The 16,594-nt window shown below is 42.8% G+C and overlaps 1 protein-coding gene across 1 annotated transcript in view; it reads left to right on the plus strand.

Moving 5' to 3' along the window:
- Positions 1–16,594, plus strand: part of DOCK10 (dedicator of cytokinesis 10) — a 203,265-nt gene that overhangs the window by 120,588 nt on the left and 66,083 nt on the right. The window contains exons 5-14 of the mRNA XM_087819559.1: positions 1,164–1,239; positions 1,419–1,541; positions 1,802–1,936; positions 7,794–7,977; positions 9,238–9,323; positions 9,608–9,691; positions 9,815–9,970; positions 13,183–13,404; positions 13,604–13,726; positions 14,977–15,059. Of these exons, the coding sequence (XP_087675685.1) occupies positions 1,164–1,239; positions 1,419–1,541; positions 1,802–1,936; positions 7,794–7,977; positions 9,238–9,323; positions 9,608–9,691; positions 9,815–9,970; positions 13,183–13,404; positions 13,604–13,726; positions 14,977–15,059 (1,272 nt within the window). The remainder of the gene's footprint in view (positions 1–1,163; positions 1,240–1,418; positions 1,542–1,801; positions 1,937–7,793; positions 7,978–9,237; positions 9,324–9,607; positions 9,692–9,814; positions 9,971–13,182; positions 13,405–13,603; positions 13,727–14,976; positions 15,060–16,594) is intronic.

Consider the following 16,594-nt stretch of genomic DNA (forward strand, 5'->3'; position numbering starts at 1 on the left):
TACTTATGCTTAATTATCTCCTCTCTCCTTCCTCAGTTTGGGGAAAATATTCTGGTGTATGGCTGGTATTATGGAGCGTCTTCGGTGTAGCAGGCACTACCCGGGCACTGGATTATTTAGCGGCAAAGAGGAAGGACCTCCAGGAATTAAGACAGCTCTCAACTCCCATTGAACTTGATCAAGCAAATTCAGAATTAAGAAAAGCCAGCCGTGAAAAGGCATGGCCACTTTCACCCACCCCCACCTAAATGGACACTCCCTGGTCTGCACTTTTTTTTTAATAAACATAAGGTCAGCAGGAACGCGGTTAGGGACTAATGGAGTTGGCTGAGTGTCGCTCTCTGGAATACCTTCAACGTAAGAGACGGTCTGCGATGGGAATCCTGAGGTTGCTTCTACACAATATCCATCACCTTAAAGAAAACAAGTGCACCATGCAAACTCTACACGTAAAGATGTCCAGCTAGGTATGGAGAGCTACCTGAACCTTGGATGGTGGTGTCCAGGTTCCACTGAGCCCTGAGGCATGAGACAGAACGAAGCCAAGGGAAGCTTAGCTCTGCCGTATCCCACCACGTACAGAGCCAGGTGTACGCTCCCGCTCCTCCCTGGCTGGTGACGCTGGGACACAGGCATTTCTGGGCTCCCATGGAAACGCACTAAGTGAGCACAGTGGCCGGTGAAGGATGCAGGCCTTTGGGGAGACCACGGTTAGGGGAGCAGCGCAGCCTAGTGGCCAGAGCACAGGCTTGTTTGTGGCCACCAGTCTTCCAATGACCGCCCTGTACCCTTGGGCACGTCCCATAAAAGCGAAACAGAAAGGAAATGAAAACCATCACGCTTCGGATTCCACCCCAGCGTGGGAAAGGGGAAAACGTAAGCCGCCAGGCCCAAGGACCTTCCTGCTCACCTGCGACTCGTTCAGCTCGCAAATCTGCATGAATAGTACCCCACGCACTTAACGAGTAACCCCAGAAGCACACTTATTCCTGGAGTCACACGTCACGGTGCAGGGCAGGGTTAGTGCCGCCGAAGGGAATGGCACCCTCACAAGGTTGCCTTATTTTATTGAAAAGCAGTAGTTGTTTCCCGGGGGACAGCTGGCCCTGAAAAGCACGTCTCAAGTGACAAATGCGAACGTGTTGTTTGTTCTGTTTTCACAGCAGAGCAGAATGCAAGCCGGACAAGCTTCCCTCGCACTCCTTCGAGGTTGACCACGAAGATGCCGACAAAGATGAAGTAGGTGGGGCGGTGGGGGGCGTTTAAAGCGGGCCCCTTACTGCGGGGCGCCGAGCCCAGGGCGGGCACCTTGGGCTGCAGTTGCGCGTGATCCCGAGACGAGCCGGCGGGGAGGAGGCCCCTTGGCAGCCGCGGGGGCCGGGCCCACCCGCGGCCCGCTGACCGTGCCTTTCCCGCAGGACACCACCTCGCACTCGTCCTCCAAGGGCGGCGGGGGCGCGGGAGGAACCGCAGTTTTCAAGTCGGGCTGGCTCTACAAGGGCAACTTCAACAGCACCGTGAACAACACCGTCACCGTTCGGGTAAGGAGCCCTGGGGACGCATCTCCGTGGCCACCGCCTTTCTGGGCGCCCCTCCTTGGGTCAGAGCGCGGGGGAGAGCCGTTTGCATGGAGTGTATGTCCTGTGTCATATTTTATCTATGACAAAGGAGCCTGCTCTTCTCTCAGACAGCTTCCTACAGGTGTCACCCCCCCCCCCCCAGGGTGTTAGGAAAAGCTGGTTTCCATGAGGGAGGGCGCACGGCACCCTAAAGGCCTCCTTGTATCTTTTCCTTTATTCAGTCCTTCAAAAAGCGCTACTTCCAGCTGACTCAGCTGCCCGATAGCTCCTACATCATGAATTTTTACAAGGATGAAAAAATATCCAAAGAACCCAAAGGCTGCATCTTTTTGGATTCCTGTACAGGTGTGGTGCAGGTGAGTAGGAATCTCTTTTCCCTCTTGGGTTTTGTTTTGTTTTATCGAAGAGTATGTTCATCCAATCGTCAGTTATTTATTTATTTCACAAATATTTATGGAGTATCTGAGATGAGCCAAGAATTGTTCTAGGCCCCAGGGGTTCAGTGGAGAACAAGGCGGCCTTGATTCCTGCTCTCACAAAACTTACTTTCAGTAAAAGAAGAAAAACAGAAAACAGGCAAAGAAAGAAATAAACAGAATAGAATCAGTTGGTGAAATCTGTAATAAAGAAAATAAACAGGGTTACTAAAGGGAGAGAGACAAATGATGAGACTGTTAGGTAAAAGAATATTAACTCTCCAGAAGTGCGAAAAGTATGTTTGAAGAGAAAGTATTTGACCCAGAGACTGAAGAATGAAGAGGGGGAGCAAGTGCAAAGGTCCTGAGGCAAGAGCAAGTCTGGTCTGTTCAAGAAGAGGAAGATGACCACCTGTGTGGCTGCATCGGAGAAGCACTGAGCACTGAATTCAAGAAGATAACATGAAAATCATATGGCTCCAAGAATGCACTTCATAAATATTGTCTTTACTGTTGGGTATGAGATAGCAAATTCACTCTGTGCATATACATCTAAGAAGAGGTTTCCTTCAGACACAAGGATCACATTGATTCCCAAGAGTTTAATTTCAGAAGCAGACATAGTGCTTTTAACAGACAGTGCTCCTCTGCAGCCTCTCGGTCTTCTAACTGTTGTCCTCAGGACTCATTTTGCAGAACAAGTCCATAGGCCTCACTTGGATGAATTCCCTACTGAAATCATAGCCACAGAGGGATGCAAGCTCATATCTATTACACAGTGTCTCAAGAGCTGTGATGGAGGTATAAATGGCAATCCTTGTGGAATCTTCTAGCTGCACAGAACAGTGATGAACTCAGTTGGGGCAGTTGGAAAGCTGCACAGAAAATATGGGCCTGTAGGTAGGATTCCCAAAGGTAGATATTGCATGTTAAAGCTTAATTAAATAACCCTACTTTATTTTCCCGTAGAGAGCCATCCAAATATTTGGGAACATTTATTATATCTTTTAAAGAGTTGAGCACTATGTCCCTTCATTTACAGTTCTCTTTATCAAGAACTTGGTACCTTTTTTAGAGGGAGGGACTTCCAGATTCTTGAGGTCACTTTGGGAAGATAGACATCTGGGTCGCTTGTCACCCGGTCCTGGTTCTTGACATGTTTGCTTACAGCTCTTTCTGACTTACAAGTGTTTGCGTCTGGAAAGAATATTCTGAAGGAGGCAGCGCAGGCTCAGTCATTGCTGTAGCACACCCCCAGACACAACTGTGCCGAAAGCTGAAACACTGCACAAAAGCTCAGAGCACACGAAGAACAGGATGAGTCAGGCCGATTGTGTCAGAATCATTGTCTGTTTCCCCTTGAATAAATCAGGAAAGAGGAACAAAGACTTTGGCTCAGAAAGTGCTACCTACCCTCTGGCATCCTGAGAGCGTTCAAGCTCATAACACTGTCTAGTGAGCCAGCCATTCAGACCTACTCTGTATATTGTGTTTCCTTCAGAACAGTCCTTGGAATTCTTAGAAATACATTTCAAGGGTTACACCTCAAGTAGAGAGAAACTCTTACCCAAATTTCCTGGCTCTTGGTAAAATAAGGACCGACAGTAGTCTTCCACTTTTTTGTAATCCCATCGAACAGTCGGGTATGTTGAATGAATATTAGATCTGTCTTATACCCCTGCGCCCCCAATCTGGAGCAGAACTTCCAGTGTTTGCTTCTCCAGTTTTGATCTGGGACTAAGGGCTGTTTAGGCCTGGTATTCTATCTTGTTTAGTCAGAGTCTTCTCATTTATTCATTCATTTTTTGGTCCATCCATCTATCCATCCATCTACTCCAGGTCCTGCCACCGTGAGGAGAGTGAATCACCCAGGAATCCATCTGCCTAGGGTCCATACTTTGACAGTGATAATGACTTTTGCCACTTTAATGGGGGTTGGTGGGGTGCCAAACACTGTTCATTTTCTCCTGGGTGCTGGATCTGCCACCCGGTGGATATGGGGTCCAAAGCAATGGCCTCGTGTGCTTAACCAAAGTCTAGAAGCTCAGATGCCTTCTGCAGCTCAGGTAGCCAGTACGTAAGGGAAGTAGGGCCAGGGGTGAGCCGAGAGGGAGCAGCTGAGACTCTGTGGAACTGGAGTGTGCATGCCCACGTAGAAGCAGTCAAATGGGGAGAAAAAGTGTACCTGCCAAGGAAAACAAATCTAGAGGACAAATATGGCCTATAAATCTCCCACTGGCAAACTGTCTCTAAAGAATTTCACTTCCCATGAAAATAATAAAAACCAGAATGACAGTTGTCATTTCCGTCATTTAATATATTATTTGACAGCAGCTGATGGAACATACATTATTATTGTCCCAATTTATGAAAGTAAAACTCAGAGACAGAGTAGCTTTCCCAAGTCACAGAGCTAATAAATGGCAAAATTAAATCTGTGGCCCAGGAATGTCCAAAATTACAGAAAGATGCCCGAGGAAATGCTTTGGTTATTATATAAGAAGTGGGCATACCTGCATATGTACACACATACATTTATCCTACATAAGCCCCATGGGCACAGGAAACACTACAAAGATGTGCTCATGTTCAGTTTTAAGCAGCAAGTTTTAGATGCAGGATTTACTTCAGCAAATGTATATTGAAACGGTTTTATTGCAAAGCATTGTGGGAAAGCCAACTATGAATTAGATGTGGCTCCTGTTTTCAAAGAGCTTCCAGCTTGAGGGAGGGTGCACAGAAAGATAGATGCAAATAAACATGAGTGACTCGTCTCCAACATTAGGTTCCAATAATACATGCAAGAATGAAATTACATTTATCCCTGATGACGGTATATTATATTACATTACACATAGTATATATGTTAGGGTTCTGCTTATTTGTTTAATGACCCTTCATTGCACTAGAATGTAAATTCAGTGAGGGCAAGCACTTTAGATGTTTTTTTTTAATGCTGTGTACTTGGAACAGAGAAGGTACCCAATAAATTTTTGTTGAATGAATGAACAAATAAACATAGAGAGAATGGAAAAAATTATGTGGGTAGTAGCCACCAATCCCAGTAACTTGGCTTTGATGTTGTGTTTCCTTTGAAAACTCTTCTTTCGTTTCTGCACAACTCCGTGGAAGATGCTGGCACCGCAGCTGGGGTGATGGAATAAATTGTGTGGGTAACTTCCTTCCTCAACATTCGGCCCTGCCTTGGCTTTAGTGGCTCCCTCGGAGTATCCGTGTCAGAACTTTTCCAGATGAGCTTTGTGGAAACAGACCAGTTTGCTACAACTCATTACACACATCAGATGGCATTAGGACATATTCACGGGTTCTTGTTATTTATGAAGACGTGTAGATGGGCTGTGGTGAGCTTGGAAGAACAAAGTATTTGCAGTGGACACAAAGAACAGTGATTTCAGGGAAACAGGAAAATTGGGAGAATGAAATGGATAGGATTACTTTTTGAAGTTCCCGTTTTAATGACTCAGCTATTGCATTTCAAGATTATTAAAATATCCCATTGACTTTCTATTTCTGTCCTTTCTTTTTTGCTAGTTTATATGCCATTATTTTGTAGAGTGCGATAGAAAACCACTTAGGCATCTTAATCTTCCCCAACATAAACTCCTCTACACTGCAAGCAATTCTATTTCACTCCAAATAGAAACCAATAATTTGGCTTCTGAGCAGTTATAAATAGAATATTTATTTCATTTATAAATGCCTCTCTATGAGAACCAAGGGCTTATTTAACTCTGTTCAAATTTTTAAAAAATATTTTAATAATATTGTTGAAGTTGGTAACAATATTCAATTAATTTGACTACAGAATGCAATTTAGAAAATCAAGGTTACTTATATTTCGTAATATTTCCTTTCTAAAATTTTTTATTAGTTTCTTTGCATCAAATTGGAAAACAGGCTGCAGCTCGATCCACTTATTACTTGGACCCAATATCAGCATTTTACATAGCTGTGCATCTCCCAGTTCTCATTATTTACAACATCAGATTAGTCAAGGAGATTCTTTTGCTTTCAAGACAACACTGAAATCAGCTTGCATTTGCTAACGTCCAATAATTAACAATATCCTAGCCACAGGTAGGCCCTGAACTCTGGGCATTTCTAGTTCTTTCCTTCCTGTCTATTTCTCTTCCTGTGGTTTTGCTGAAAGAAACCTGTCTCTCTTTTCTATACTGGCTCCGAGCCGCCTTCTCTTTGCCTGTAGGCACTGTGTGTCCCCGAGGTCACAGGCAGGCCAGTGGCCGCTTCTCTTGTGGGAGCATGGCTGCTCGGATTCGCATTCTTAAAGAAGCCGCCCAGGTGTTTGCTTTGCACATTCAAGGTTGGGGCCACTCATTGCCTTTCTGTTGACTCCTCACTCTGCTTACACTGCAGCCAAAATAATTTTTTCGAAATGCAGCTCTGGCCTTTTACTAGTCAAAGCCATCCTGTTCTGTGCTCTCATGAGACCGGCTATATTCTCATGCAGCAATAACCATTCTGTTCTCAAAAAGAATTTTTAATTCCTTGATTTTATACCCCTTCTTCAACATAGTCATACAAAATGTAAGTTCATTTATCTTCCAGTTGCACATTTGCGTGATTAATTGGTTAGTGCCTGTCTCCCCTGTGCTGCCGGGGCAGAGACTGTGTCTGCTGTTGCCCGGCGCAAGACACAAACACAACAGACGCCTCTTTACGAGTGACTGTTACCACTGCACTGAGCACGGGGAGTTAGGCAGCTTCTGCTCTTATCAGGCTCCTGGATGAATAAAAGAGCCAGCCGACGAGGGAGCCATTACAAGGCAAGGAAACAGTAACACTTGACAATCATACAAAAGGATGGGCAGGAGCAAATAGCTTGTCCTTGGAAGAATGTGGAAAGTGGCATCTGAGCTAGGATGTTTTACAGTGAGAATCACAGCTTTTCCGCGCATTCCTCTTTGTCCTTCAGTTTCCAAATTTTGCTTTCTCTTGGGGCACTTAGGTTGCCCCACTGTCTGTCTTTAGCATTTAGAGGACTTATTACCTCCCAGGCCACAGCTACCCTTTTGGTGCGCGATTGTGCGAGGCAGGGAGGAAGGAGAACGGCATTCACTGGGCACCTGCTTTGCACCCGGCTCATCTCAGGGGCTGTTACAGCAGAAAGAGGTTATTTCCCATCCCCGCCGCTTGCTACCCATGTAATTCCTGGCACATTTTAATCATCTCCAGCCTGATGTGTTCAATGGAACAAGGTTGTTGGGAGATTTAAATAGGATTATGACTGAAATGTTCGGCACAATACCTGGTATACAGATGGCGAGTGTCTGGGAAGTGTCGTATTTATCGTTGTAATTGTGTTGTTGTGGAAGTTGAAAGGAACAAGTCGTTTTGGGACAGTGTCTGAAGGCATCCCAAAGACAGAGGACATTGTCAAGAGGATATTCAAGATGAAAATGTGTTATGTTTTGGTATTTAGCCACAATCACACATGATAATAACACTCTCATCTTCCGGTTCTTCCCCTATTTGTATTTTACTTATACAAAGTTAAGTTATCTTAAGTATATAGGCTTTGCTTTATTACAATGTGAGGCCTCTAAAGACTTTAGAACAGTGTGAGGAAAGTTGAATACCTATATCAGAATTACAGAATGATTCAAAATCATCTAAATTTGTGACCTGTTTTAGAAGATTTCTTTATGTTACCTACCTGTATGGAAAACCTTTGGAACCACCAGGACCCCATAAAATATGTCTCTCTCTCTCTAAGAGTTACTTATCTGGTGCCTTTTTCTTTCTTTTTGTACCAAAGAATAACAGACTAAGGAAATATGCCTTTGAATTGAAAATGCATGACCTGACCTATTTTGTGCTGGCGGCTGAAACAGAGTCTGACATGGATGAATGGATCCACACACTCAACCGAATCCTGCAAATCAGTCCTGAGGGGACCCTTCAGGGTCGGAGGAGCACCGAGCTCACGGATCTGGGGCTGGGTGAGAGCACATGCGGTCCCTCCCTTCCTTTGCCAAGTGTGGCCTGTGCATTTGGTTCATTTAAACTCTTAAAAGCTGTAGTAGCTGGCAGGTCTAGCTCATCCATCCCTGAGCTAATTGCTCCAGGAAATTATCCCTAAATCTTTACTTTTACTAAATAGTGAGTGTCGCCACACATAGAGTTGACTGACAATGAATTAAAGTTGATAACTCAGCAAATGATGTTGGGAAGCATTTGTCAGCAGTATCAAAAATGTACCCAGGTCTGATGAGATGTCACCTTAGAAGGGAGACTTAGTGTTTTATAGCTTTTCATTCATTTAATTAATTAACATTGTACTCTCTAAAGGCAGATATGCATTACTTCCTTTTAACTGAAAGAATGTCATGTTTGCTTTTTGACCATACTGAGATCAGCTTGTGCATATGTGAAAGTTCCATACATTTTGCGTACCATTAGAGATTTATAAGAAAATTAATTTTTTTGCCATCCTAATTCCCTCAAAAGATTCTAATTCAGTCTAGGCAAAGAAAAGGGAGCAAGGGAGAGGAAAGAAAGGGTGAAAAGAAGGGTAGAAAAAGGTCTATAATTATGTGGAAGACAAGTCCACCTTCAGAGTCAGTGACTCCTCCCAGAGGAAAGCTGTTTTAAGGCATCTTGCACAGCATCATGGTTCATTAGAAGCCAAACAGTCTTTAAGTTCTAGTAATCTAAGTATCATATGCTTTCAAGTGAACAAATCATGGCATAATGAGGAAGGAGACCATTGTGGATTTTAACCCAACTACTGTGTACCATAGTAGGTAGTTTATATTCACGATTTACTTAATAAAATTCAACTAGAATATTCATGTTTACAGAGCCTTAGTAACAGAAGCTAGAATGTAGGTTTTAAACTGATGGCCTGAGAGTCAGAATTATCAAAAATATAAACATATAAGAAAACTTTAATATGCCTTGATGAAGTAAGTCAAGGCAGTCCCAAGTATGGATGTAGAATTATAAGGGTTCGGAGTTCTCATGGGTACAGGATGGTGTCATGGAAAGAATCCCAAAATGATCATCAGGAGGTCTAATTCCCCAGCCAGTATCTTCTAACAGTATGGAGAACTGGAACTAGGACACGGTGAAGACATCTGCTCCCCAACATCCATTATTCATCGCTCTTGAGTCTGATCCGGTCCTGATATGTCACAGACTAGAGTAATGTGTGATTCAGGAGTATTATTTAATAACCTGTCTTCGTGTACCTTTCCTAGACTCACTGGATAATTCCATCGCATGTGAATGCACACCAGAAGAAACGGATTCTTCCGAGAACAGCCTGCATCTAGACTTCGCAAAAGTAATAAAGCTAACACATTATTATGCAAATAAATTTGCATTACTTAGTAGTTCATGAGTTCATGGAAAAGGTGGAAATGCTTTTTTAAAAGATTTAAAAGATTCTTAACTAAATCTTAAGAAACACAAAACATGAAATAAAAGCATGTTTTTATAAGATTTGCCAGGTGTTAACGGGTGATATTAAAACCTTGATAATACTAAGGGGCTGCTTCTTGCTGTGTGGACGGGCTGGGCTGTGAGCTCCCGGCTGTCTAGACGGGGCTGACACGTTGTTCTCTGCAGTACCTCACAGAAACTGAAGACACTGTCAGAGCCACTCGAAACCTGGAGAGGCTGAACCTCTTCTCGATGGACCCAGACATAGATGTAAGCTGGGATTCTTTCTAAGCCAACATGAACTTGATCCATACAGTTGTGGCTTATACTTTAGAATTTCTTTTTTGTTTGTGGGTGGATGTTTGTTGAGTAAAACTGTCAAAATTTTTCTAGAGTTTGAGAGTTCAGAAAAAGGATTTTTTAGAACCCGAGTCTGTGATCAAACCATTTGAAGAAAAAGCTGCCAAGAGGATCATGATCATTTGTAAAGCCCTCAACTTCAGTCTTCAGGGATGTGTTACAGAGAATGAAAACGACCCGATAACGAACGTAAGTCGCTCTTCTGTCACTTCCCATACCAGTCAGCCAACAGCGCGCCACCCTGGTCAAATCTTTTTCGTTCCTGATCGTTCCAAGCACAGAATTCACACCATCTAGTGTCCCAGGGAGTGTGACCGACAGCGTTTTCCCACATGACAAAAGTGCACAAGTTCCGAAACAGAATTGTCAATATACTGCCATAAAAATGGTCTGAGCTTTGAACAGAGACCTAAAGGTTGAGAAACATAAAGTCAGGTCAGGAGAAAAGATTCTCGGCAGAAAAAAGAGCAACAGTGGATGCCCAGAGACAGGTAAGTCTCGGCAGGTTCTAGGACCGGGAAGGAGATAGCAAGGGGAAGGGCGGACCACAAAGAGGTGGGAGAAGCAGTAAAAGGTAAGCTTGCCTACGGTCTTATAAGCTGTGGTGAAGACTCTGGATTTATCCTAAGTGTGAGCGGAAGCTATTCAAAGGTTTAAAGTACTTTAAAATGATGCAATCTAATTTGTGTTTCTAAAACATCCATCAGAAGAATGGATAAGAGGAAACGGGTTGATCAGAGAGAGAAGTTAGGAGGCTCCTTCCCTAGTCCATTGCCTGGTTTGGACTGGGGATGGCACGGGAGGAGAGAAGTGGGTGGATGTGACTGCCGTGTTGTAAATTGAACTGGCAGGTTTTGCCGGTAGATTGGGTATCCAGGAGAAGGGGAAGGAAAATCTCAAGGATGAGTCCCTGTTTTCCTTTGAGCAGGTCTATGCATGATGGTACCCTTTACTAAGACTGCAGTCAGAGCGCATTTGGGGGATACAGGCCAAAGCTTCCACTGTGGACGTGTAAAGCCTGGTATGCCTATTAGACAGCCAAATAGACATGTCCACTGAGCAGATGCAACAAAAGATTGGAATTCAAGGGCCTGGCCATGAACAGAGATATAAACTTGGAAGGCTGGTCAAGGCAATGACCTGGAGGGAGTCATCTAGGGATTTCTATGTACGTAGAGAAGGGGCCAGGAACCAAACATTTAAACAACGAATAGAGATGTGACCAAAGACAACTGAGAAGGAATGACCATTAAAACTGAGATAAGCCAGGAAAGAGTGGGCCATGATGCCAAGAGAGAAGGGGTCAGCTGTGTGGAATGGTGCTGAGACGCTGAGAAACACCAAGCCAGAGGAGCCCCGTGGGTGTGGGAACACAGAGGATGTCGGTGGCTATCGCAGGAGAAACCGACGTGGAGTAAAAGCGTTAGGAGGAGCAATCAGAACATACTTTTGTATTCAGGGTTTTTAAAAAACACTACAAACGTGTTTTTCGAAATTACTATTTGGAAATATCAGGAAATTTAACCCAAAATCATAATGTGAGTAAGTCATCTTATTAAATAAAAATAAATGCTTTTTTGACCAGACACATCCTTAAATCTAATTAAAAAGTCAAATTTAGAAACTGAAGCACAAAGATAATGGGCTTTTCTTCCCAACACCAGCAGCATATGCCTCCTTTCATGTGGATTCCTTTCTTTGTACAGAAACCCATATTCAGAAGCTCAGTGTTTGTATTGAGGCCAATCTCCCAGGCAGGAACAGCAGAAGTTCAGAGAGCAGCTTGCTGTCTCCCTCACATGTGTCGGCCAGAGGGAGAAGTCGATTTGGAGTGCTTTATGTCTGTATAGGTTTAACTTATTTTACAGTTGATGCAAATGTTAAAAAACGAGGAAACTGCTTTTTAAAATATAACTTCACTGTGCTTATAAGCAGTGATATAAACAGGCAATATAACTGCCGTACCTTAACTCAACAGCAGTTTGTTATGTAGTGGCATTATTTTTTAAACCCTTGCATATTTTTTCAATGACACGCTTTTATTAATATAGCTATTTTTAAACTTAGTGTTTTCATGTCAATGAACATGTTTTGAAATTAGCTGAAATAAATATTTCTTTAAGTTGCTAAAGAGCCAACTGCTGCAGTTAATGAATGAGCTTCCAGGAAAAAAAAAACACCCTAAAAGAACTTTTCATGGTGAGGAAGCTATTTGACGCATGTAATTTTTATGTCAGTCATTGGAAACCGCATTCAGGTTGATGGTTTATAATATAAAAGATTTCTTTGAAAATGGGAATTGATTCCAAAAATCTGAAATAATAACGCTGCTTCGCAGCAGAGCGACATTTAAAATGTCATGTTTTTGAATTTTTTTTAAGAAAAGTACAAAATTCTAAACATAAGAAACCTATGACTCCATTTGTTAGGCTTTGAAGGTGCTTTATTAAACAAATCCTTCCTGAAAAGCTCGTGATTCAAAGAGTAAGATTTGACATTTAGGTTGAAAAGCTGGGTTGGAAGAAAGAAATGAATCACTGTATGAGCTTTAATTTCTGATGGATTATCAATGTAGGTCATTTATTTCCATTCACTCAACAGAAATGAAAATCAAACTGCAACAATTCAGGAAAAATAATAAGGATTTTTTTCTTTGACCTTCGATGTGTGTGTTCCTGTCTGAGTTATGCTCTGCATGTTTCAGCTCTTGGCAGACTACCACTGCCACAAACCAGGAGTTTTATGAAATAAGTTACATTGGTGAAATATAAAACTTTTACTTTTTAATTATAAAAATAATTCATTGAATTTCTTTTGTTATGTGTCATTCTATCCTAACAGGAAGGCAACTGATAAGTATTGCTAATATTAAGGAATTAAACTAAAACCCTCGTTATAAAATAGCCATTTTACTACATTTCAGAGAGCAAGAGGGATCTGTTAGCCATTCAGCAAAATCCACAGCATGAGCCTGTATGATGAACTGTCATAATTTGGTTTTTGTTTATAACCTGCTTGACCACAGAATATTGACAGATGATAGGCATCAAATTAACATTAAGTGGCATAAACAAAAGTAACAATGGTGCTTTTCATAGCATATTCCAGTCTTAGAAGCTTATAGTTGCCTACATATATCATGATTCCTATACATGTGTGTACATGTGTGTAATAGGTATGTAATTAATTACATAGACATACATTTGCTCGTTTTAGCCCTTGTTTTATTTAATCTGTCTCACTGATGTTCTTCTAGTTGAAAAGTCGTTCTTCTTGAGTCTTTAGTTTCTATGATATTCTGGCAGCATTTACAATTCTTTAGCGGTTTGGGGTTTTGCGGGGATCTTTTTCCGTCCGTGTGGTTGGTTTTGGCGAAACCACCGGCTCTCTCTGTCCCGCAGATCGAGCCCTTTTTCGCGAGCGTGGCACTGTATGACCTCCGGGACAGCAGGAAGGTCTCCGCGGACTTCCACGTGGACCTGAACCCCGCGGCGGTCAGGCAGATGCTGGCGGGGCCCGCGGGCGCGCTGGAAAACGGCGGCGTGGACACGGCCGCCCCGCGGCAGCTGGAGGAGCCCCGCGTCCGGGGGTTTCCAGAGGACTGGCTGAAGTTTCCAAAGCAGGTGGCGCTCCCGTTTCCTCGCGATGGGACGGAAAATGCTGTCCCGCTGCTCCTACCAATGCCCTACATGAGATGAGCAGCTGCCCGGATAAAAATTCCCTTGCAGCTCTTCTTTCCAAAAAAGTGGAATTTTGTAAATGTCCCCAGTGTGGTTTCCAGGGTGCTTGCTAGCTCATTAATCCTCCCTTTTTTGTACGTAGGCTATATTCTCCGTAAGCAATCCACACTGTGACATTGTTCTGGTGGCCAAAATCGAGAAAGTGCTCACGGGCAGCATTGCAAGCGGTGCGGAACCCTACATTAAGAACGCCGACTCCAACAAGGTAAGGACTCCACCAAGGTCACGACTCCACCAAGGTCACGACTCCGACAAGGTGACACGTGCTCTCTCCGCACGGATGCCACTCGATGTCAGGGAACAAGCGCACGCTGCCTGCCGATAGCAAAACTGATCAATGTCAGCCTCAAGACGTTACTCCGTGAGATGGATGTTCACCAGGAAAGCCTAAAGTATATATTCCTGGGTTACGTTTTGTGACCCAGCAGGTTCTGACTTTTGATCACCTGTGAGTAGAAATAAATTTCAGTGTGGATAAAGCGTTAACGCCAAGGATCAAAGTGTTAACAGTAATGAAGAGTTAGGGTTAATCTGACTAAGATCAAGTTAACACAGTTCACTAAGACATCAGTAATGCTGATGGGAAACTAAATGACATAGGAAGCTAGATAATTGCGTATCAAATTATAACAGCACCTAAGGGAAGAAAGAAAGAATAAGGGAAATACTGGAAGTTCTTGGAATGGTGGGAAAATAATGGATACTTGCATTTGAGCATATGTGGCGGTCTAGGGCAGAGCTGAACAGATTTATGAGATTGCAGGTTTGGCAAACTGTGAGGTGTGGGCCAAATCCAGCCTGCCACCTGCTTTTGTAAATAAAGTTTTATTGAAACGGTCACACCCATTCACTCGTGGCTTGTCTGTGGCTGCCTTCCTGCTACAGCAGCAGAGTTGAGAAGTTGTGACAGAGACCAGATGGCCCAGTATATTTACTGTGTGACCCTTTACGGAACAATTTTGCCGACCTCTGCCATGATAAATAAAAGAAAACATAAGACAGACTGTGAATGTAAATTTGGTAACACTTACCACTCAATATTTTAAGGTTTTTGAAGTCAGAAGAAAGTAAAAATGTTGGTATTCCTAGACAAGGGTATTTTCTACATTTGAAATATCCAAACTAAAAAAAAAAAAAGAAATGTTTTAAGTAGTTTAAACACAGAGATGTCATTTGGCTCTTTAAAAGGTGCATCTCTGTGCCAGCAGGCCAGAATTCTACTGAGTTTCAATGTAAGATAACATAGAAAAGTATAGGGTATCCCCCCCCAAAAATGTATACACACACTTTGAATAATTATAAAGGCAGTGTTTATTAAAATACATTTCATTTTCAAAATTGAGCGATCAGCTGTTAAAGTGTGTATACATTTTGTGGGGACACCCTGTATGTATTAGTATTTTACATGGGCACTTTGTAAAGTGATGTTCTAAGCCATATTTTTTTTTTCCTTAGTATGCACAAAAGATACTCAAATCCAACAGGCAGTTCTGCAGCAAGCTGGGGAAATACCGCATGCCGTTTGCTTGGGCGGTGAGGTAAGTCAACAATTGCAACCGACAGAATAGAAATGCATTTGTAGTCTGCTTCGGAAGCTTCAGTTTTGAACACCCCTGTGTTACTTCAAGCTGGGACAGGTAAGTGCATGGAAGAGAAATGTGGAAGTCTGGGCAGGAGTAAACCAAGATGAACTCACACAGTCTCTAGGAATTAGTTTGCTCGAAGGCAGCCTTTCAGGAAGGGAGCAAGAGACCAAGCCCAGGAGCCTGACAGACAGGGTCTAAAGCCACCACTCGTAGTTTGTAACTTCAGGCAAGTTTCCTTTCTGATTCCCAGGGTCTGCATCTACAAAATGCAGCTGACATCAGTGTAAGAGAAACATCGATTGGTTCCTCCAGCATGTGCCTTGGCCGGGAATTGAACCTGCCACCTCTTGGTGTCTGGGATGGCTCTCAACCAACTGAGCCACACCGCTCAGGGCTACCTCAGATTTTTTTAAATGTACAAAGGAGGAAAGATGATACCTAATTTACTCTTGCAATAATTAAGGAACACAGATGTGTACCCAATAAAAGAGAGCCATTGTTAGAAGTCAGTGTTCTCATATGATTATTATGAAGTCTCCTGTGGAGGTCATGTTCACCTCGCCGACTCCCCCTTCTAGTATATTTTGGGCAGTGAAAAATAACGTGAGAGAAATAAGTGAAAGAATCACCCACTACAGAGCAGTAAGGAGAGGTAACAATCCTGTTTGCAAGTTGTCTAATAAAATACGTCGGAAGAAAGACAGATGAAGTTTCTAGGGAGGCTGGCAATATTCCCAACTATTAAAGTAATGATGTTCAGGACAGGAAAGCCAACGAAACCACAAGCTCATGCTGCATAAATGCCTGGTGAGTGGTTTGGTTGTAGGTTAAGGAACAGTGTACACCACCAATTTCTGTACATAAATACATGCTTTAGATTTCCATAGACATCTCTAGCAACCGAGAAAAATGGTTAGCATTAGGCTTCTAAAGATTGTATGTTGGACCACTTGCATTATCTGACCACAAAAATAAGTATCAGATACAATCAAAGATTTTAATTTTCCCTTTATTATGTGGAAAATGCTTCCTGCAAATGTTGACCGAATCAGAGTGGGGCTCATTGTTGTTCATGTCATTTTGACATAAGCTAGCTTCCTGCCATATATCAATTCTCTGTTGATACTGCTAATTCTCCAGCTACTTCTCCTGATCATTTTATTTTCTAGATTGCCATTTGTTTCACGACACAGCTTTGAGAGTACCCTAAAACACTTTGGCACTTAAAATCAACTGCCACTAAAAAGCATAGAAGTGCCAGTTTAGCTTATGACCATATTTTTACCCAGATCCAATCATCGCACCCACTGCAACACCCAGATACTCATTGCTGTGAACATTTTATCTGAAATCAGTTTGGCGTATGCTCTTTTCTTTGACACCAGCTGTGGTGCCATGTTACAGGGAAACGTTGATCCTTGGGGTAGGTAAAGAGAATGCGCGCTGGTGGCTACACAGGGCGTTTTACACTCATTGATCCGGGAGAA

The sequence above is a fragment of the Miniopterus natalensis genome, chromosome 8 (genome assembly GCF_054644295.1).
Source record: "Miniopterus natalensis isolate mMinNat1 chromosome 8, mMinNat1.hap1, whole genome shotgun sequence".
NCBI classification, from domain to species: Eukaryota; Metazoa; Chordata; class Mammalia; order Chiroptera; family Miniopteridae; genus Miniopterus; species Miniopterus natalensis.